The sequence below is a fragment of the Manis pentadactyla genome, chromosome 7 (genome assembly GCF_030020395.1).
Source record: "Manis pentadactyla isolate mManPen7 chromosome 7, mManPen7.hap1, whole genome shotgun sequence".
Classification (NCBI taxonomy): Eukaryota; Metazoa; Chordata; class Mammalia; order Pholidota; family Manidae; genus Manis; species Manis pentadactyla.
Window position 1 is genome coordinate 30,670,265 of NC_080025.1, and position 21,283 is coordinate 30,691,547.

The 21,283-nt window shown below is 45.2% G+C and overlaps 1 protein-coding gene across 4 annotated transcripts in view; it reads left to right on the forward strand.

The window, feature by feature from the left end:
• Nucleotides 1-21,283, forward strand: part of SLC20A2 (solute carrier family 20 member 2) — a 114,870-nt gene that overhangs the window by 50,413 nt on the left and 43,174 nt on the right. For all 4 annotated transcript variants that reach the window (XM_036877492.2, XM_057505204.1, XM_057505205.1 and 1 more), the window contains exons 2-3: nucleotides 11,512-12,063; nucleotides 20,650-20,790. In XM_036877492.2, coding sequence (XP_036733387.2) covers nucleotides 11,775-12,063; nucleotides 20,650-20,790 — 430 coding nt within the window. In that variant the 5' untranslated portion in view covers nucleotides 11,512-11,774. The remainder of the gene's footprint in view (nucleotides 1-11,511; nucleotides 12,064-20,649; nucleotides 20,791-21,283) is intronic.

Below are 21,283 nucleotides of genomic sequence, written 5' to 3' on the forward strand. Positions count from 1 at the left end.
TCATGCAGTCAGAAGTAGAAAAAGAAAAAAGAATGAAGAAAAATGATTCTAACCTCAGAGAAATAGAGGCCACCAGTAAGTGTACCAGTGGAAGTACCAGAAGTAGTAGAGAGAAAGGGGGAAGAATATTCAAAGAGGTAAAAGCCAACAACTTCCCAAGTTTATGAGAAAGACTAATCTATACATCCAACATGCTTGACAAAGTCTCATTAGGATAAACCCAAAGAATCAACACCCATACATACGAGAGTCAACTTTTGAAAGGCAGAATCTGGAAAGCAGCACGAGAAAAGGGAACCCCACTTAGATTAGCAGCTGACTTCTCATCAGAAACAGTAGAGACCACAAAGTACTGGAAGAATCAAAAGTGAAGGTGAAATAAAATAATTCCCAAGTAAATAAAAACTGAGAGAATCCATTGCTTGCAGATCTGCTTTACAATAAATACTAAAAGAAGCTCACACACACACACACACAAAGTGCTCCAGTGAAGGTAAATAAGCAGGTAATGATAAAAGACAATATAATTGCCTATTTCTTCTTTTAACTGATTTCAGACATCACCAAAGAGCAGCTTATAGCCTGTTGCTTTCTAGTTATCATAATCAAGCTCTTTTCTGTTCACATCAAAGTGTCCTCCCTAGCTCCATGTTCTCAAAGGAAAAACCCAGGCAAAAGGGACCGGAGACTTGCCCAAGCAAGTTTATCTCCATCACACATAAGGAATTAAGTGCCAGGGGCGCCCTCAGAATTAGGAAATGCTTTTCAAAGAAATCTCATAAACTGTTCTTACCTCTCTTATTTTTAAGCTTCTATTTCCATGGTTCTTTGAAGGTGATACCAAGCAAATGCTTATGGTTTCTTAATTTAGTAAAAGTATTTCAGTTTCAGTAGTCTCAGTGGGAGATAGGAAGAGCTGCTGAACTTTCACCTGACTCACCAGTCAGACGGACAATTTTGTAGATTTATTGCCTGCTTTAGACTCCTTACACTGCAAATTTGGGAAGTTATTGGTGGAATTGAATCAAATTTGCAGACTTCCTGATGAAGCACTTCAGAGACTTGAATAGACTTTCCTCCATTGCAAAGAGGAAAAGACTGACAAAATCAATTAATAATGATTTGTTCTCTCTTGCTTTTTCTACTGCCCAAGAACTGTTGCTTCAGAACCTGTGGAATGAGAACAAGAAATAGGGGGCTGTAAGTTGAGCATGGAAAATGGTTAAGATAATAATATTCATCTATCAACTCTTCTATTTATGTTAATGTTCTATAAATAGGAAGAATATGTAGTAGTGTCAGGAATCAGTGTTTTTGTATCATTCATGTTTTTATTGAGCTTCCACTATTATCAGAACAGAATTAACAACTACATATGTAAGAACCAAGATATCTATTTACATACATAGTTCCATTTTAAACTGTGGCCAAAGGGAAAGTATTTCCCTATATAGCTCTTGGAACTTAGCCAAACAGTGCAACACTTCAGGACCCAGAACTGGAACAAGTGATCTCCATTTGGCATTTAACAGAAGTGATGTTAAGTGATTTATTCATGAAAACCAACCTATTTCTAGTTGTAAGTGAAGAACCAAAATACCTGGAATATCTGAGGGGAATCCATCTGCAGTGCATGCAGAAAAGGGAGCATGTTTAGAACCCATTTCTATTTTACAAAGGAATAAATGTATGAAACTCTGCCGTGATCATCTCTTGCTTTCCAACAGTGCTGCACATAAAACGCACCAGCAGGATAGTGATCATCTTTAAAGAAATCTGTATGTACATAATGCCACATTTCCAATGAGAACACATTATTCAGCATGCAACTACCCGTTCAGGTGTGAATTTTTCCCTTGTATCCAAGTATAGTCTTATTCATTACAGTGAAAGACTGTTATGTCTTCAAATTAAATACGGAGTGCCTTATAGTTGCCTTATAGTAACTTTTCCATGGAGTCTTTGAACTGTAAATTTCAAATGGAAACAGTAAATACAAACTTACAATAACCCATCATACAGCCATGCAGATCCTGTTTGAACATCTCCAAGGAAATGGCACTTTTACCTCCTGAGATAGTCTTTCATTTTTCAGAACTATTTTTCATGCAAGTCATTTCAGACCTCCTAAATTCTTTCTTCAGGCCACATCATCCTAACTTGTTCATCTCATTTTAATTCTTTTTGCTGTTTCTTTCCTTATTCTTTAAAAATATATGGATTTAATAGACTTATGCTTTCCCAGAGAGCAAAAGGCCATGTGGAAAGCATCTAAATAACAAAAATACTATATGAACCAAGAAGAAATTTAAATGTCAGAATGACAAAAATGCAGAAGGGAGAGTGCATGTAGCAGGAACAAACCCAGAGAATAAAGAGGGTACAGAAGGGCTCAGCCCACAGGGCCTGCAGTGGAAACTTTAGATAGAGGCCCAAGATAAGTTTGCTCATGTCCAATAAATCCACAAAGGCTGTAGATTGTACTGCTGAGGAAAGGGTCAGAAATCGCCACCCCTCTCCCCACAGCACACTCCTGTGGCTCATAGTTCCAGGGTAAACTTTCTTCACAGTCCTGTGGTTTCTGGTTGATGCAGAATAATCAAGTTGGACAGGACTTGAAGATACCATCTGACCTTGAACACTTGCAAGGACCCAAACTATGCAGCATTCTCCATCATCGATTGCCTGTATCGCTCTTAGCCTCTTTCTCCGTTGTCTCTGCCTCCCATCCCCAGCTTGGGTAAGGACCCCAAGGACTCTCACCTCCCCAAATGGGAGCTAGTCTCCTTAAGAAGGCCTGATGAATGTCAGGCCAAGACTATCACTTCCTGGGTCTGTACGTGGCTTTCACTGGAATACCTCCTATGTGGGAAGTAGATAAGGCGGTTCTAACCCCCTCCAGGTGATCATTACCTAACCTAGAGGCCTTCAGTTATGACAGTCTCATCTTCAAAATGACCAAAATTGGCCTAGACTTCTGAAGTCCCCTCAAACTCCAATGTTGGTCTAATTCTGTGAACCAAAATAGGAGTAAAACGTAATTAGAGGTTGGTCCTTGTAAATATTGACCTCAAATACGGTTTCAGTTAGACAAAAAAAAAAAAGCCTGCAAAGCACTTGGCACCACCAGGACATTTTCTTCCTCCTTGTGTGAAGCTCAGTCCTGGTGGCCGCCCTCCAGAGAAGCGTAAGGAAGAACCCGACGGAGAGATCCCGCGTGACGGAGGACGGGCCGCTCGGATCCCGCCGCCGGCACCTAGGGAGAAGGCGCCCAACTTCGCCGAGGGCTCGGACACCGAGCGAGGGGTGTTCTGAAGTCAGAAACAAAGATGAGATAAGAAGGACAGAAGATGTATTTTACGTCTTAAATTGTGGGTAGTAAGCTTGAAGAAAGATTGAGAGCCAAGGCTGAAAGCAGATTCATGGTAAATTCATTTTATTAGTGAAAACTAAGCATATTTTGGTGGTACATTCCTAACTTTTTGAAAAAAATGTACCTTGTAGTTTTTTTGAAAGGTTCCCTCCCAGTGGTAAAAGTAGTAATTGCTCATGGTAAAAAGTTTTGCATGATACAAAAAAAAGGAATAAAAGCACTGAGAGCGAGGCACTGTTAAACTTTGGCGTGTTTCTCTCAAGCCCTATCGCCAGTGCGTTTCCTTCTAAACCGTGATTGAGACCATGAGGCACACACGTACCATTTTGTGACTGATTCTTCACTTAGCATTACCATGTTCCAGTGTCATGAAAACTGTTGTTACAGCTTTTCGGTGACTGCCCACTGTTTCATCTTCAGGCGTCGCCAGCATGTCCTCGGCCGTCCTCCTGCACAGGGACAGTGAGGCAGTTTCTTTTTCCTGGTCATGATAAATGACACTGTAATAAACATCTTGGTGCATTGGTATTTGTTCGCATGTCAAATTAATTGCTTATTTCCTTTAACTTTTGAGGTGAAGGTCATAAAGTACATGTACCTGTGTACTCAGCTTGTTCAAGAGGGAGTCCTGGGATTGCCATGCCTCTGACCCAGCCTGTCACGTTACAGGCACCATTTCCCATATGAAAATAAATGTGCCTGCTTGGAACCATTTCAATCATTTCCAATTGTACTTAGGCAAAAAAGTATTACAGAACTGGTATTAAGAGTTGGACTGGAGCTGCAGACCACACTGACGCTTGTATTACCGCTTGTTCAGACTCGAATTTCCTCCAGTTGGCCATTTTGAAGCTTTTGGTGTGTGCAGTATCCACAGTCCAGGTTTAAAGTATCTTCCATCTGTGGTCCTTGTAGGCGTGCTTTTTAGCTGAAAGGCTTCTATTTGCCCTGACGTTGAATGCTAATGACTGATGCTGTAGAGGCAAGCTGACGACTTGTCACATGGGAAGTGCTGAGTCCGGGGCTGGAGAGGGGTCCCCACAGCAGGCCACTCTCTTTTGCCTCTGGCCTCAGTGGGGTGGGGGGGTGTCCGGCCCTTGTCTGTGGCACCTCCTGGTTGCAGCACTAACCTGCCAGCCTCCTCCTACTGGTTTGCATTTGTTCCTTGCTTCTTGCCTCCTTGGCTAGGTGCTGGCTGGTTTTACTGGGTGTCTGTGGGAAATGTGCTGTCTCTCATTGAATAAGGGAACGACTCTTTCCTCTCTTAGCTCTTTAACTTTTGTAACTTATTCCAGGGCTTTGGGAGCAAGGGGAGACAATGCAGGCGGTGTAGGAGAGGAAACATCTCAAAAGTGGAGTTCCCTTTTGTGACCAGTATTTTCCCTTTTTTCTCAGCTTTATCGAGCTGCAATTGACAAATACAATTTAAAGTGTGCACTGTGATGATATGATGTGAACGCATTGTGAAAGGATTCCTCTCATCTCACTAATTAATACGTCCATTGCTTCACAGATTTATATTTACCAGTATTATTTTCTAATCAGTTTTGTTGAGGTATAATTTATATGCAATAAAGTTCACCAGATGCAACTGTACAGTTGCATGAGTTTCAACACACGTCGCAATAGTGTAACCACCACCAGGCTCGAGATGCAGAACAAAACGTTCCTGTGTGGACATATGTTTCCATTGCCCTTGGGTGAACGTGCCCCGGAACTGGGCTTGTGTATGTTTTACTTTATGAGAAGCTGCCAGGCTGTTTTCCAAAGTGGCTTTACCATTTTATGTGAACTTTTTTTTCTTAGCATCTTGTAATTTTTTTCCTCCCCCTCTTCACCTGCCTTCACCCACCAAAACAGTCCCTGTGCCTGACTATGTATGTCCATCTGTAACCAAAGACAAGGCCAGCGTACATATCGAGGAAGAGGAGTAGGACCAGAGGGCTGGGTGTATCCACATGGCTACTGGAGTGGGGGGGCATCCTTCTAGAAGGATTTTGGAACCTCGAATTGTCATTCTTCCTGTGACAACAGTGGTACCAATCGTGTAAGTTGCGTGACACTGACCACAACTTACAAAAACACTTTTGCATACATTAGATTTGATTCTAACAATATTTCTGTAGAGCATGTGTTATTAGTTTCCCCATTTTACAGAAGATGAAATGGGCTTCAGAAAGTGTATGTGGTTTATTACCCAGGGTCACACTGCTGGTTAGTAGAGTCAGGATTAGGCTTCAGGTTTCCTGACCATTGCCCCAGGGCTTTATCTGCTAAAAATGCTCACCTCCACCATGTACTGACCCCTGGCATTGAGCTAGGGCCTTTACACAGCCACCACGTCATGTACTGTTGTTCCCATTTCTTCGGTAAGTCGTTTAAAGAGACTTGCCCGGGTGTGTGGCCAGCAGCGGGCTGGACCAGAACGCGTCTGGAGCCTCTGCAGTCTGCAGTCCTGGCCTCCTTCGCCTTCTCAGTGCGGGGGAAACAAGTGCTCCCTTTGAACAGCAGAGAGAAAAGGAGCACGAACGCCGAGCACTGGGCAGGAGCCACCGCGGGCTCACAAGCTGTCCTTGCCTCTTCTCTTCAGTTGTGTTATCTCTTGTTCCCATCAGATGCCCTGGGGTCATTCTCTTTGTCCCCAGTGAGTAAACCTGCCTCGCCCTGCTCCTGTAAGCTGCGTCCTTTGCCTCTATGTCCCTTGGACTCCAAGTAACTGGCTTTAGGGGAGCTCGGCCTGGCTTGACTGGCATGACTTTCCTTCCCATCTCATTTTCTTCCCACTTCTTTCTCCCTTTCTCCCTCTTTCTTTCCCCTTCTCACCCTCTCTGCCGATCCCTTCCTTTCTTCCTTGTTTCTGGCTCAGTTAAGGGATCACCTGCCTTGCTCCAGGCCCCTGGGCACCTAGGACTGCTTTGTGTGTTGTAAATATTCCATTTAAAGGCAGTTAAGGCAAGTCTCAGAGCTATTCTCATGATGTTTCCTTTTTTATCATTAGTGTGAAAATATGAAACTCAGTATTTTCTATCATAAATACACTACTACTTTTTATATTCTTTTTTAAAGTTTAGGAGTGTAAAGCAGATGTTTTTGTGAGCTGCTGAAGAATGATGTTCATAGAAACTCCTTATGACAAGACTTATCCCCTGAAGGTTGGGGAAAAACAAGGTCCCTCTTGCACCATTCCACAAATAATGAGATTCCAGAAATGAATCTTCCAGTTTCTTTGCATATTATCAGGAGAGGCTGGTCATTTTTATGTCTGAGGAGCCAGGCTTACCTACGTGTTGCAGAGTCATTCAGTTACATGGTGTCCCATTGAAGAGAAACCTATGTCTTCATATCTACCTAAGTGTCAGGATTCAGGAGCCAACCCTGGCCCCGAGGAAATTAGGCCTTACATTTTTGGAGGGTGTGTGTGAGGCACTCAGGGCTTTAGGGGAGGTAACTGGGAAGCTACTTCAGAGCACCAGCGTCCTCAGCGTAGGGGCCTGGCTGCTTCCCTCCACCTGTAGAGGGGAGCTCGGCCTGGCTGCAGTCCACGAAATCTCAGGGACTTGCTCCTATAGGCCAGAAGCTATGGCCGGTCCCATTACACTACAGGGTCCTGGGAAGGCGTCATAACTTAGGGCACAGCCCACCGCAGACCTGGCTGTCGGGGACTGGCCGTGCCCACGGGGGAGCTCCCTGGACTCTGAAGCTGAGAGGAGGGGGCGGGGATGGGGGCTGGAACAGACATCTCCACACCTTTGCCTGGATGCCAGGGGCCATCTTATATTTACCCTGGGCAGCATTTCAGAGCAGGGACGCTCCCACCCAAGCTTCTTTTTGCATAAATACTGAGAGCTACAAATCAGCAGCACTCCGGTTTTTAAGCAGTCTACGAATCTGTCTAGAAGCGTTCTGAAAATGTTTTCACTTTTTCTTTAACGTTCAGATTCGTAGGGTGGATAAAGGATATTATATTAGGTAGAGTGGAGCAGCTGCTCATAAGGGAGATTATAGAGAGGAAGCCAGGAGCGCCTCACTCAAGAGGCCTGCTGGGTGCTCAGGGCCCGGTGGGAGACTCAGAGCTGGGTCAGGGGCCCAGGAGCGGGAGGGGCGGCCGGCAGGACGGGGCGCTGGGGGCTTGGCCAGAAGGCTTGGCGGGCACTGTGGAAGAAGGTGAGCATCCTGTTAACATGACGAGTTTGGGAGCAATCGGTCAAAATACCCTAAGGTCCCTGTTCCTCAAATGCAAGAGGTCGGGGGCATTTGAACATCAGAGAATAACTTGTAACCGTCAGTCCCATGAACCCCAGTGGCCTTCACCGGGGGGCTGGACTGAGATGCTCTGATCATCCCGCACTCTGACCTTTGTCAGAAAAGCCCTTGTGGGAGAGTCAGAACATGGGGCTAGCTGGGAATTCCAAACAGCTTCATCCCTTGTGGAGGGTCACTGGTGAGCACGAGAAGGGGCATTTCCCCACTTCTGACCTCTGGGTGTCCCAGCTGCATGATTTCTGTGAACTCAAATGTGTTGATTCTCTTTAATTAACTGCCTTCAGGGTCATATCTATGCTTCCCCATCCCAGTAATAAGCAAATATTTACCTATTTTTTAGGTTTTCTTCAGGTTTCAATTTTTACATTTAAATCTTTAATTTATTTTGGTGTGAGGTAGGGATTTAACTGTTTTCTTCCTTCCAGATAGACAGCAGTTGGCAAGGTGCCCCAGCGTCATTTGCTGAATAAGCCAGCCTTTCCCCACGGATTTTGTCAACCACCTCCAAATCCTAGCTCCCAACACCCGGCACTCACGGGGTTCCCAGCTCAGCAGACCTCAGCCACCCTGAGTTTGGACTTGCGGTGTTCTTGGTGGCCTTGACCTTCGGTGTGGTGGTCCTCTGGTTTGCCAGGCTCGGTACCAGAAACGTTTCCAGGCTTTTCTATGCAGCAGAGGGCTGTTATTTAAGTACTTTGGTTTTTTGCTCATGTTTGATGAAAATTAATGGAAAGGGGAAGAAAATCAAGGTATAGATACTTGAAATAAAAAGTAGCCTTTATAAATATGATGCAGGTAGAAATCATCTGGGCTCAACACAGTGACAAGCCTTTCCCCTCCACTCTGTGTGTGCTGGAGTCAGCCAAGGCATGACGGTGGCAGAGAGAAGCCATGTTGAGAACACAAACATAATCGTGGCAGCGAGCTACCTACCCCTGACGTGGTGTAAGCAGGAGAGGGACTCCCTAGCCTAGGATGGTGCCCAGGCGTCCTAATGGCCGTGAAACACCTGCCCGAGCAGAATGGGGCTGTGGACATCCCTGCTTTGGCGCCTCAGCCTGCCACCCTTCTCCTCTGCGTGCTGTGATTTACCTCTGTGTGAGCCGTGGTCAAACTCATCCTGACACCTAAAAACATAATTTAAAAAATGTGAAAGAGAAAAAGCCACTCAGTTGTTTTTCAGTCCAGCCCATGAGTCAGTAACCCCATGTCCTCTCTCGGCCCCGCGGGCAGAACAGCACCAGGTGCTGGTAACTTTGGCCATGGAAATACCCCCCTGCGTTGCTCCTCTGTCCCTGCCACTGTCGCCACCCTGGGCCTGGGACGCCCAGTCCCTGTCTGACCCTGCTGTGGCCTGGCAAATAGGCTGTCCACATTCACTCATCTTGACCCCGTGCTGCAGCTGGAACCACTGTTGACAGATGGACGTCTGATGGCGTTGAACCCTCGGATTACCACCCTCACTGGTACCCCAACATCTGTGTGGTGCCCACAGACCCTTCAGTGCCCACCTCAGCTTTCTGCATGGCCCCTCACACTAGCCAGCCTCCTTCCCTCATGCACCTTCCCACCTGGGAAGTGCCCTCCAGCCGCAGAGGCACCCCCGCCTCCCTCGGGCTGCTCGCTCTGGGCCAGGCCGTGACCCTGCTGCACCCTCGTGACGCTGGAGGTGCGGGCACTTCCTCGGCTGATAGGCACTACAGCTGTACTTGGCGAACATCTGTTTACCCCGCTGGCCTGTGGGCCCCATGTGTACCAGGAACACACCCATTTTCCCCCATCATTCTCTTTCTGGTGCCTGGCACAGAGGAGTTCTCAATACACACTTGTTAAATGTTCTCGTTTGCCCTGTTGGCAGCCTAATCTGACAAGCAGGATTTCATTAAGAATTTTTTTTTAACATTGATAATATTGGTCCAAAAATACATTTATTTTGTATTTTCACCTATAGATGTACCAGGCCCATGATTTTAGTGAAGTATGTTTTCTGCAGAACATTGTCATTTGCCTTCACAGTGGTCTTTTTGTCTGTCTCACTTGGCATCTGATTCCCAGAATTACATAGGCTACACATCCTAGAAGATGCCCATCTGTCCAGGCACCTTTTCTGTTTCCCTGTATGCCTCTAGCGTTGTATACACTATGGATGGTTCTCAACGTATGCTTACTGGTGGGTTGGTTATGTATTATTTTAATTGGAAAAGCACGTGATCACAGTATGCAGTTTTGGAGTAAAGGCAAAAATTTACCACTGAAGCACAGCTGCTGTTACAATTTCAGTACATTACCTTTTGGTCTTTTTATATGCATTTAACATTGCCATAATCATAGTGAACATAAAATTTTGTGTCCTGTTGACTGATAATTATATTGTGTATGACATGGAAAAATGAGCCTCATTTTTTCAGTTCAATTCACTGAGCATTTAGCAAAAACTACACTACGCCAGGCACCATTCTACATGCCTAAACTATTTGGAGAATATACACAGATGTGGTATTTTGAGTATCTAATAAAAGAATACCATGGTTCTGAAGATTTTAGTGACATTTTTACTTCATGGAAATATTAACTTTGTATCATGTCATCATCCCAAAAAAGAGGAATATGGAAAATTTTTCTATTTTCATTTGTTTAATAGCCTCTCTCTTTATATATTCAACTCTTTATATATTTGTTTAATAGCCTTTATATATTTGTTTAATACATACATTTGTTTAATAGCCTCTCTCTTTATATATTCAACTCTTTATATATTCAACTTATATATACAGCTCACCATGTGCAGGCACTAATGCATGTACTGGAGATACTGCAATGAAACCAGCAAGTCCCTGTGTCCATGAGAGGAGACAGGCAAGAATGAATGAGTGAATGAATGAAAGCAGTGATAAATAGAAAAGGGAAAAGTCAGGTGAGGGGAATGGATAATGGCGTGGGGGAGGGGCTGCTCCCTACAAGGTCAGAGAGGGCCTCTGATGGTGACATTTGAGCAGAGACCTTGGTAGAGGAAGGGGTGAGCTATGAGCTGTTGGGAGTCTTTCTGGCTGAGGGACAGCAGGTACAAAGGCCCTGAGGTGAGCTGCGTGGTGTTCTCCAGGAGCAGCAGGGAGCCACTGAGGGAGGGGGTGGGTAGCAGCTGAGGCCAGGAGCTGGGGTGGGGCCCTGCAGACCCCAGAGGTCTTACAGGTGTTCCTCTGCTGGAGATGGGAAGCATGGGAAAGTGGGGTACACTACACTCTCCAGCCTTCTCTGTTCCTCTGCCAGGCCCTGCAGCTCCCACCTTTGTTACCCTCTGGATAAGTCACTTTGTACTAGAACCTGGAAACTTTCTTTTAGACACATGACTGTGCTTATGACGTGAAGTGCTCGTCCTTATGAGTAAATGCAGGTAGATAATGAGCCACATCCTGTGGCGTCCCTGAGTCCCACGTGCTTATTAAACTGTTGCAGGAAATCAGGTGCACCTCACACTGAAAAACCTAACTTGGCAGTTCTGATTTCTTTATGTTTTGTTCCCTTGAGGGAATTTTTTTCTTTCTGGCAATAATGAACAAATGTATATTTTTCAAATTGTGTAAAAGCACACCCTATTAAGGCTTCCTACCATTCTGGAATTGTAGAGCATGTGACAATCTTTTATTACTGTAAAATAATAAAGAAGTTACAGTTGTAAACCTCTGACATTCTAGAAACCAGCTCTTTGTGGGGGGCAGTGAACCTTGTTATAACCTTCCTTGAGTTGCTCTACGGTTCGGTCTGCCAGAGGCCGAAGTTAGATCCCATTAGTGGGCTTAAAACATCCATTTCTGAAAGAACAAACTGTGACAGGTTGCTGAGGGTAATTGACTTCTTTTGTTTTCTTGCTGTTACAGGAAGAGACATCACAGCTTTCCCAGATTGGAAGGAAAAATATGGAATGCGTTTTACCCCTGACTGAACACAACCAAATGAACTGCACAGACAGTAGTTTGAAAACCAGCAGTTAGCAGTTTGTTCAGCTCCAACATCGCCCAGCACTTTCCAGAGCAAACTCCCTGTTTACAAGAACTCTCGGCCTTCTGACGCTTATAACCTCAAGTTCTGTTCATTTAAAATATTTCTGCAAAAGAGAAGCACCGGGAGCTCACGTTCCGAAATGGCCATGGATGAGTATTTATGGATGGTCATTTTGGGCTTTATCATAGCGTTTATCTTGGCATTCTCTGTTGGTGCAAACGATGTTGCCAATTCGTTCGGTACTGCTGTGGGCTCTGGTGTGGTCACCCTGAGGCAGGCGTGCATTTTGGCATCAGTATTTGAAACCGCCGGTTCGGTGCTGTTGGGAGCGAAGGTAGGAGAGACCATCCGAAAAGGCATCATTGATGTGAATCTCTACAACGAGACGGTGGAAACGCTGATGGCCGGGGAAGTGAGTGCCATGGTCGGTAAGTGGTGCTGCCCTGCGCACAGTGGGCAGGCATCCCCCACCTGCTTCCCCATCCTGCGCTTCTGTCACGCCCATGTATGTTATTTTTGCTGTGCCCTTCTAAAAAGTTGTTTTATATTGACTCTTATTTCTGCCTTCTGCATTTTACTTTATGATTTTTTTTTAGTGTTCAAACATTTATTTTTCTCAAATTTTTAGAAACTTGATTGTTAAAACAGACTGAGTACTTTTCATAAAGTACAGAACAAGGTATTTGTAGAATAGCTCTTTATTGTTTTAAAGTTGCTGCAGTTTTTAAAGAAACATATCTAAGTGAATGTGTTGGGAAGATTTGCTTGGGAGATTTCCTTGAAGGCTTCTTTCTATTTTTTATAGGTTTTTCATAAGATGTGATGTTTTAAAAAGTTGGATTTCAAAAAAACAGTGTTTATTAACTTAACTTTTGTATTCTCGGTTTAAGTTTTAAAGCCATCACCAAATGAATTTTAAGCACTTGTGTTTCACAAAATTCTGGTCTTCTATGTTAGGTGTAGTCCTTCTGTTAGTGTTAGTTTTGATTTTCTGATTTTACCTCAGTGAGCTCCATTTGGGAGTTTGTTTTGTTTTCTGACCAGAAAGTCATTTGTGTGTCACCTATTTACAGTGAGACCTTTTTTGGTGGTTTCAAGCTTTCTGGGCACGTTGGGGCAGTGGAGTAAGTCAGTAAGCAGACAGGCTGGTTGGACGTGTGACCTGCCCACTGCCCGACGGGGTGACCGTCGTCTGGAAGCCCCATGGGGCGCCTCCCTCTGGCCTTGCCCCGGCTGTAAGGAAGGCTCAGGCAGGAATGCCTTAAGTGCTGCAGATGGGCTCGTTCTCTGCTTGCCTCTACATGAGCTGGGGTAGCAGAGCACTGATGTCACAGCAGAGCACTGAAGGAAGGGGCAGTTTGGTTAGGGACGGGAGGGCAGAGAGGGACTCCTTCAGCAGGACGCATCCTTTGTAGGAAGGGTCCTGTAGTAGGAGCTAAGGCACTGGTGCTTGGAGAACACAGCCGCAATCCCACAGGACCCTAATTACTTACCTCCCTAGCATTTCCTGAGCACCCAGAATGTGGACATTACTTGCCAAATCTAAGAAGGCCTATCATCTTTCTGTTGCAGCAAGTTAGCCCGAGAAGTTGTTGAGGCATCTGATCCAAAACAGACTGATGTACTAAGGCATTGAATGCTGAGCACAGTGGGCTGTGGTAGCTCAGAGTTCCTATTTCACATTGTGACACTTGTCCTAACTCCCCCAGCTGTTATGATGGCTGGGTTTTACCTACCTACACGGAACAAATATATCTCATCATAGATATCATTGAAGTCTCCCTTAGAAAAATAATAGTGGCTTGCACAATTCACCCTTGATGGCCAGATTGATACCTAAGCCATAATCATATCAAGCTGAAATCTAGATTTTTCCATTTAGGATGATGCACGCAGAATATGTAGAAACTGAGGGAGAAATAAAGAACACGGATAAAGTTAAATCCTGACAGAAGCTTCTCCGTCGGTTGGATGGAGCTTTTGAGGAGAGGTGGTGCTTATGAAAGATTTGTCCACGAGGCCACACGGCCCCCGGCCAGACGGGAGGCCTGTGAGCTGGGCCGGGTCCCTGCTGACTCTCAGCGTGAACAGCATGACCTGTCCAGCATCTCAACTTTCCCACCTCCGGCTCTTTCCCGAAAGAAGGGAACTACTCAGCTAACCCAAGCAGGTTGGGGTCTCGGGGCAGCAGCTTGGTTCTGTTTCTTTTGCTTTGGCTCCTTGTTCTTCCTTCTGGTGTGTGGTTAGATGAATCTCAAAGCCTTTTTGTTGGGAATTTGAGTCACCTAGATTTTTAAATCGGCTTCCTCGCCAGTGGGAGCCCCATAAATTTAGGTGGTGTAATGATTATCGGCTAACCCAAAGTTCATTCCGTTCAGACGCCAAAATTCTCCCCATTGTCCGCTTCCACATTCCACATCCCTTCCTTCTCTCCTTCCCCCATCCTTTTATTCTTTTTTTTTTATGGTTTCTCATTTGCCTATGGTTGGTTATATATATATATATATTTTGTTGTTGTTGTTATCGTTAATCTACAATTACATGAAGAACATTATGTTTACTAGGCTCCCCCCTTCATCAAGTCCCCCCACACACACCTCATTACAGTCACTGTCCATCAGCATAAGATGCTGTAGAATCACTACTGTCTTCTCTGTGTTGCACAGCCCTCCCCATGCCCCCCCCACCAACATTATTTATTCCTAGGTATTTTATTCTTTTTGCTGCAATTGTGAATGGACTTGTTTTCCTGATTTCTCTTTCTATTAGTTCATTGTTAGTGTATAGGAAAGCTACAGTTTTCTGTGTGTTAATTTTGTATCCTGCAACTTTGCTGAATTCCGATATCAGTTCTAGTAGTTTTGGAATGGAGTCTTTAAGGTTTTTTATGTACAATATCATTTATGTCATCTGCAAATAGTGACAGTTTGACTTCTTCTTTACCAATCTGGATTCCTTGTATTTCTTTGTTTTGTCTAATTGCCATGGCTAGGACCTCCAGTACTATGTTAAATAACAGTGGGGAGAGTGGGCATCCCTGTCTTGTTCCCTATCTTAGAGGAAAAGCTTTCAGCTTCTCACTGTTCAGTATGATGTTAGCTGTGGGTTTATGATATATGGCCTTTATTATGTTGAGGTACTTTCCCTCTATGCCCATTTTGTTGGGAGTTTTTATCATGAATGGATGTTGAATTTTGTCGAATGTTTTTTTCAGCATCCATGGAGATGATCATGTGGTTTTTGTCTTTCTTTTTGTTTATGTGGTGGATGATGTTGATGGATTTTTGAATGTTGTACCATCCTTGCATCCCTGAGATGAATCCCACTTGATCATGGTGTATGATCCTTTTGGTGTATTTTTGAATTCGGTTTGCTAATATTTTGTTGAGTACTTTTGCATCTACGTTCATCAAGGATCTTGGTCTGTTGTTTTCTTTTTTGGTGGGATCTTTGCCTGGTTTTGGTATTAGGGTGATGTTGGCTTCATAGAATGAGTTTGGGAGTATTCCCTCCTCTTCTATTTTTTGGAAAACTTTAAGGAGAATGAGTATTATGTCTTCTCTGTATGTCTGATAAAACTCCGAGGTAAATCCATCTGGCCCGGGGGTTTTGTTCCTGGGTAGTTTTTTGATTACCGCTTCAATTTCTTTGCTGGTGATTGGTTTGTTTAGATTTTGTGTTTCTTCCTTGGTCAGTCTTGGAAGGTTGTATTTTTCTAGGAAGTTGTCCATTTCTTCTAGGTTTTCCAGCTTGTTAGCATATAGGTTTTCATAGTATTCTCTAATAATTCTTTGTATTTCTGTGGGGTCCATCATGATTTTTCCTTTCTCTTTTCTGATTCTGTTGTTGTGTGTTGATTCTCTTTTTCTCTTAATAAGTCTGGCTAGAGGCTTATCTATTTTGTTTATTTTCTCAAAGAACCAGCTCTTCGTTTCATTAATTTTTTTCTATTGTTTTATTATTCTCAATTTTATTTATTTCTTCTCTGATCTTTATTATATCCCTCCTTCTGCTGACTTTAGGCCTCATTTGTTCTTTTTTTTCCAATTTCGATAATTGTGAGTTTAGACTATTCATTTGGGATTGTTCTTCCTTCTTTAAATATGTCTGGATTGCTATATACTTTCCTCTTAAGACTGCTTTTGCTGCTTCCCACAGAAGTTGGGGCTTCGTGGTGTTGTTGTCATCTGTTTCCATATATTGCTTGATCTCTATTTTAATTTGGTCGTTGATCTATTGATTATTTAGGAACATATTGTTAAGCCTCCATGTGTTTGTGGGCCTTCTTGCTTTCTTTGTACAATTTATTAGTTTTATACCATTGTGGTCTGAAAAGTTGGTTGGTAGGATTTCAATCTTTTTTAATTTACTGAGGCTCTTTTTGTGGCCTAGCATGTGGTCTATTCTGGAGAATGTTCCATGTGCACTTGAGAAGAATGTGTATCCTGTAGCTTTTGGGTGTAGAGTTCTATAGATGTCTATTAGGTCCATCTGTTCTAGTGTGTTGTTCAGTGCCTCTGTGTCCTTATTTTCTGTCTGGTGGATCTGTCCTTTGGAGTGAGTGGTGTGTTGAAGTCTCCTAAAATGAATGCATTGCATTCTATTTCCTCCTTTAGTTCAGTTAGTATTTGTTTCACATATGCTGGTGCTCTTGTGTTGGGTGCATATATATTTATAATGGTTATATCCTCTTGTTGGACCGACCCCTTTATCATTATCTTTATCTCTTGTTACTTTCTTTGTTTTGAAGTCTATTTTGTCTGATACTAGTACTGCAACACCTGCTTTTTTCTCCGTGTTATCTGCATGGAATATCTTTTTCCATCCCTTGACGTTTAGTCTGTTCATTTCTTTGGGTTTGAGATGAGTCTCTTGTAATCAGCATATGGATGGATCTTGCTTTTTTATCCATTCTATTACTCTGTGTCTTTTGATTGGTGCATTCAGTCCATTTACATTTAGGGTGATTATTGAAAGATATGTACTTATTGCCATTGCAGGCTTTAGATTTGTGGTTACCAAAGGGTCAAGAGTAGCTTCTTTAGTATCTTACTGTCTAACTTAACTCACTTATTGAGCTGTTATAAACACAGTCTGGTGATTCTTTATTTCTCTCCCTTCTTATTCCTCCTCCTCCATTCTTTATATGTTAGGTGTTTTATTTTGTGCTCTTTTGTGTTTCCTTTGACTGCTTTTGTGGGTAGTTGATTTTATTTTTTGCCTTTAGTTAGTATTTGGTTGGTCTGCTTTCTTTGCTGTGATTTTATTTTCTCTGGTGACATCTGTTTAGCCTTAGGAGTGCTCCCATCTAGAGCAGTCCGTCTAAGATACCCTGTAGAGGTGGTTTGTGGGAGGCAAATTCCCTCAACTTTTGCTTGTCTGGGAATTGTTTAATCCCTCCTTCATATTTAAATGATAATCGTGCTGGATACAGTATCCTTGGTTCAAGGCCCTTCTGTTTCATTGCATTAAATATACCATGCCATTCTCTTCTGGCCTGTGAGGTTTCTGTTGAGAAGTCTGATGATAGCCTGATGGGTTTTCCTTTGTAGGTGACCTTTTTCCTCTCTCTGGCTGCCTTTAATACCATGTCCTTGTCCTTGATATTTGCCATTTTAATTATTATGTGTCTTAGTGTTGTCCTCCTTGGGTCCCTTCTGTTGGGAGTTCCATGTACTTCCATGTTCTGAGAGATTATTTTCTCCCCCAGTGTGGGGAAGTTTTCAGCAATTATTTCTTCAAAGACACTTTTTATCCCTTTTTCTCTCTCTTCTTCTTCTGGTACCCCTATAATGCAGATATTGTTCCTTTTGGATTGGTCACACAATTCTCTTAATATTGTTTCATTTCTGGAGATCCTTTTATCTCTCTCTGCGTCAGCCTCTATGCGTTCCTGTTCTCTGGTTTCTATTCTATTAATGGCTTCTTGCATCTTGTCCATTCTGCTTTTAAGCCCTTCCAGAGATTGTTTTATTTCTGTTGTCTCCCTCCCTACTTTGTCCATTAGCTCTTGTATTTTTCTCTGCAGCTCCATCAGCATGGTTATGATCTTTATTTTGAATTCTTTTTCAGGAAGATTGGTTAGGTCTGTCTCTCCAAGCTACTTCTCAGAGGTTGTCTCTGTGATTTTGGTCTGCATCAAATTCTTCTGCCTTTTCATGGAGATAGAGGTAGTTGTGGGGAGCTGGCGTGTGTGTCGGCTGGGAGACTCCCTTCTTGCTGGTTTGTGACCTTCCACTCCTGGAAGAACAGCGACCTCTAGCGGCTTGTGCTGGGCAGCTGCATGCAGACTGGGTCTCTGATTCTTGCCCGGCCGCTGTGTAGTAAGCATGGTGCGGTTGCTGTGGGTGTGGCCGGCCTCAGGCTGCTGCTCCGCTATCACGGAGCCACGCCGGAGGGGGAATGGGCGGGAGGCTGTTAATCGCAGTGAGGGTCCTTGGAGCTGTGCTGCCGCCCAGGGGGTTAGGGCACCAGAGTTCCCCGGGATTCCCAGCTGCTTAGCTGATTGTGCCGGGACGCCTCCATCCAGCGGTGGGGTCCCTGTCCCTTTAAGACTTTCAAAAAGCACTTGCTTTTCTTTGTCCCAGGGGCGCCGGCTGTGGGGACCCGCTCACAGGTCTTACTGTCCTGTTTCCCTAGTATCCAGCACCCCACGCACTCACTGTGTCTGCGCTCCAGTGCAGATGGCTAGGGCTGGGTGTTTAGCAGTCCTGGGCTCCCTCTCCCTCCCCGCTCCGACTCCTCTCCTCCCGCCGGGAGCTGGGGGGAGGGGTGCTTGGGTCCCTCCAGGCCGCGGCTTGCATCTTACCCCCTTTGCAAGGCGCTGGGTTCTCGCAGGTGTGGATGTAGTCTGACTGTTGTCCTGTGTCTTCTGGTCTCTCTTTTAGGAAGAGTTGTATTTGTTTTATTTTCAAAAATATATATAGTTTTGGGAGGAGATTTCCTCTGCTCTACTCATGCTGCCATCTTGGCTCCTCCTATTCTGTTTCTTTGTTGCTCCTTTTCATCTCCCCAAGCCCACGGGCCTCTGAGCTTTCTCACAGAGATATGGTGGCGCTGGGCTCGTTGGGTACCAGTTCATGGCAGCTGCACATCTCAAGCAAACTATCTTTTGGGACCCTAGCTCAGCACTTAGTATGAAACCACCAAGGGTCTCCCAAATCTGGAGTGCGGAACTCACTGTCTCCTCACGGACATACTCGCGGTAGCATGAAGAGGCCTGAAGCACACACAACCCACACGGCTGCCAAGCCTCCTGCACACCTGCCTGCCTCCCAGGACCCTGCACCTCGGCCCGCATTCTTGTCTTCCCAGCAACCTCAGAGACACCCGCCTTCTCCCCCACTTTCCCTGGGTTTGTCCCCCACCCTTACGCCATACTTCATCCCTTCCCTCTATGTGGAATGTCATTATCTCAGGTTAAAGTGTCTCTTTCGTGCTCCCGTTGTTTCCCTTGACGTTAGAGTAGCCCTGTGGCCTTTGGGAACTCTGAGGTGCCGGAGTCCTGGGCAGGTCCCTGCCGCCCCAGCTCCAGCCGCTCCTCCCCGCCTGCCCCAGCCCCTTTCTTTCCTCATGGTTCTCAGGCCCCCTTACCCCCACCTGCTGCTCCAGGACTAGGCTAGGGAGTCAGCCACAGACAGGATAGTAGCTTTCTGGAAGGATGACCCCATGGGCTGAATTCATTTGGGTGAGTTCATACCATTCCCTTCACCTCCACTAGATTATCTTAATTTTTTTATAAGAACATAAATCATACAGTTTGCTTTTTAAGTTATGCCTCTAGTCCCATGAAACTCTAGCTTTATTTTCAAAACAGAGTAGTCCCTGAGGAGCCCAGGGCTTAGATGCAAAGGCTTCAGAAAGCCGGGGGCACTGCTGTGGAGCCTGTCCCCAGCTTGGCCGGTCAGGCTGCCAGGCCGGCCTCCCCTCCTCCCAGCACACGCTTTGGGGACAGATGCAGACAGGGTCACAGCCCAGCTGGCCTCACAGGTCGGCGTGCCCTGCGTGCATGGGGCAGCTGTGAGGCACTCACAGACCGGGCCCTGTGCGGCCCCTGGTGGTCCTCTGTGAAGCAGGTACTTCTGAAGAAGGAACCGGGGCTCTGCTGAGAGCTCTGCTGCCGCCAGGCACCCCAATGTCCAGAATGAACATTTGGGATTAATGACGTGCCCTGCTTATCAGCCAAGCCCTTTGTTCCCTTTCTCTTCTGTGTGAGCTTTTCAACAACTGTTGCTGAAAGTGATCTCGCCCTGCTGGTGCTTTTAATACTCACTGTAGAACTTGATCTGCTTATGAAAATATCTGAAGTGAACTGTAGCCCAGAGAAACGCCAAGCCTGGAAAAGACCAGTGACAGTGAGGTACAAGGACACAGCACCCAACCTCAGGTGTCCTCTTACCCCTAAGGATGTGGGAGGCCTGGGGGAGCAGAGAAGAGGCCCGGCTTCCTGGGCACACGTCCAGCCTCAGGTAGATACAGCTGCTTCTCATATGAGAGGCAAAAATACAAAAAGGAGCCTGGGATCGCCTGTCCCTCTTCTTTTACTGAGGTGTGATGGACATGCGAGGATTTGGCCCTCCTCCTCAGGGACAAGGGGCGTAACAACAGTGAAGTCTTTTCCAGTATGTGGCCCCTCTTCCTTCACTGCCCCCATTCGAGTCTTTGATCTTGTCCTTGGTCTGGACCACACTTCACACTGGAAGTAGTTCATCGCCCGCACCCCCAGCTGCACGTGAGGCCGGCAGACAACGACTGGCATCAGGAGGCTTTCTGGAAATGCTTACACGCCCTTCCCTTAAATAAGCCCTTGTTACCCCTTCAGTGTGCAAGAACGGTCCTCTGTCTGGAGTTCACTGAGCAATTTTTGTCAGGACTGCAGCGCCCTGGACAGGAACAATCCATGGACAGTGAGCCCAGGGATGTGCTGTACGGAGAACAGCAGCTTGGATTCCTCCCCCTGTGCTGACTGGTGCACTGCACTCTGTACCTGACGTTTTTTCTCTCCCACCTGGTAGGTTCAGCTGTTTGGCAGCTGATCGCGTCCTTCCTGAGACTGCCAATCTCAGGAACACATTGCATCGTCGGCTCTACGATAGGGTTCTCGCTCATTGCCATCGGCACAAAAGGTGTCCAGTGGATGGAGCTTGTCAAGATTGGTAATTGCCATTTTCTTTTACCTATAAGAAGGAAAGTTTGCATCCTCTAGAGTAAGTTTTATTAAAAGTTGCCATTATTTTTTCTCCTTCGAATGTTAAGGTCTAGAAGCCCTATGGGCTAATGCATTTCCCCTCTGAATGTCTGTTAATGGAAGTGTTATGTGTTGGACAAATTCTTAACTCCAAGCACTGTTTTCAAACGTTACATTGCCAACCAGCTTTGAAAATCAGTGTCTTATGTATCGTTCCTGAACAAGGAAGAAATGTTTCTAAAATCAGTCTGTAGTTGGAGGAAAACTAGGCCCTGGTGAGAGAAGGCCTTCAGAGCCCAGGAGGCAAGAGTTCATAGGCATGCGAAAGGCCCAGAGCGAGCCCCCTCCTCGCCCCCTCCTCGCCCCCGACTGCATTCAAGAGTCTCCCAGCCTGCCCCCTAGAGGAAGTATTGCGTCTGGCTTGCCCGCTGCCCAGCTGGCTGTTCTGAGAGGTCTGACCA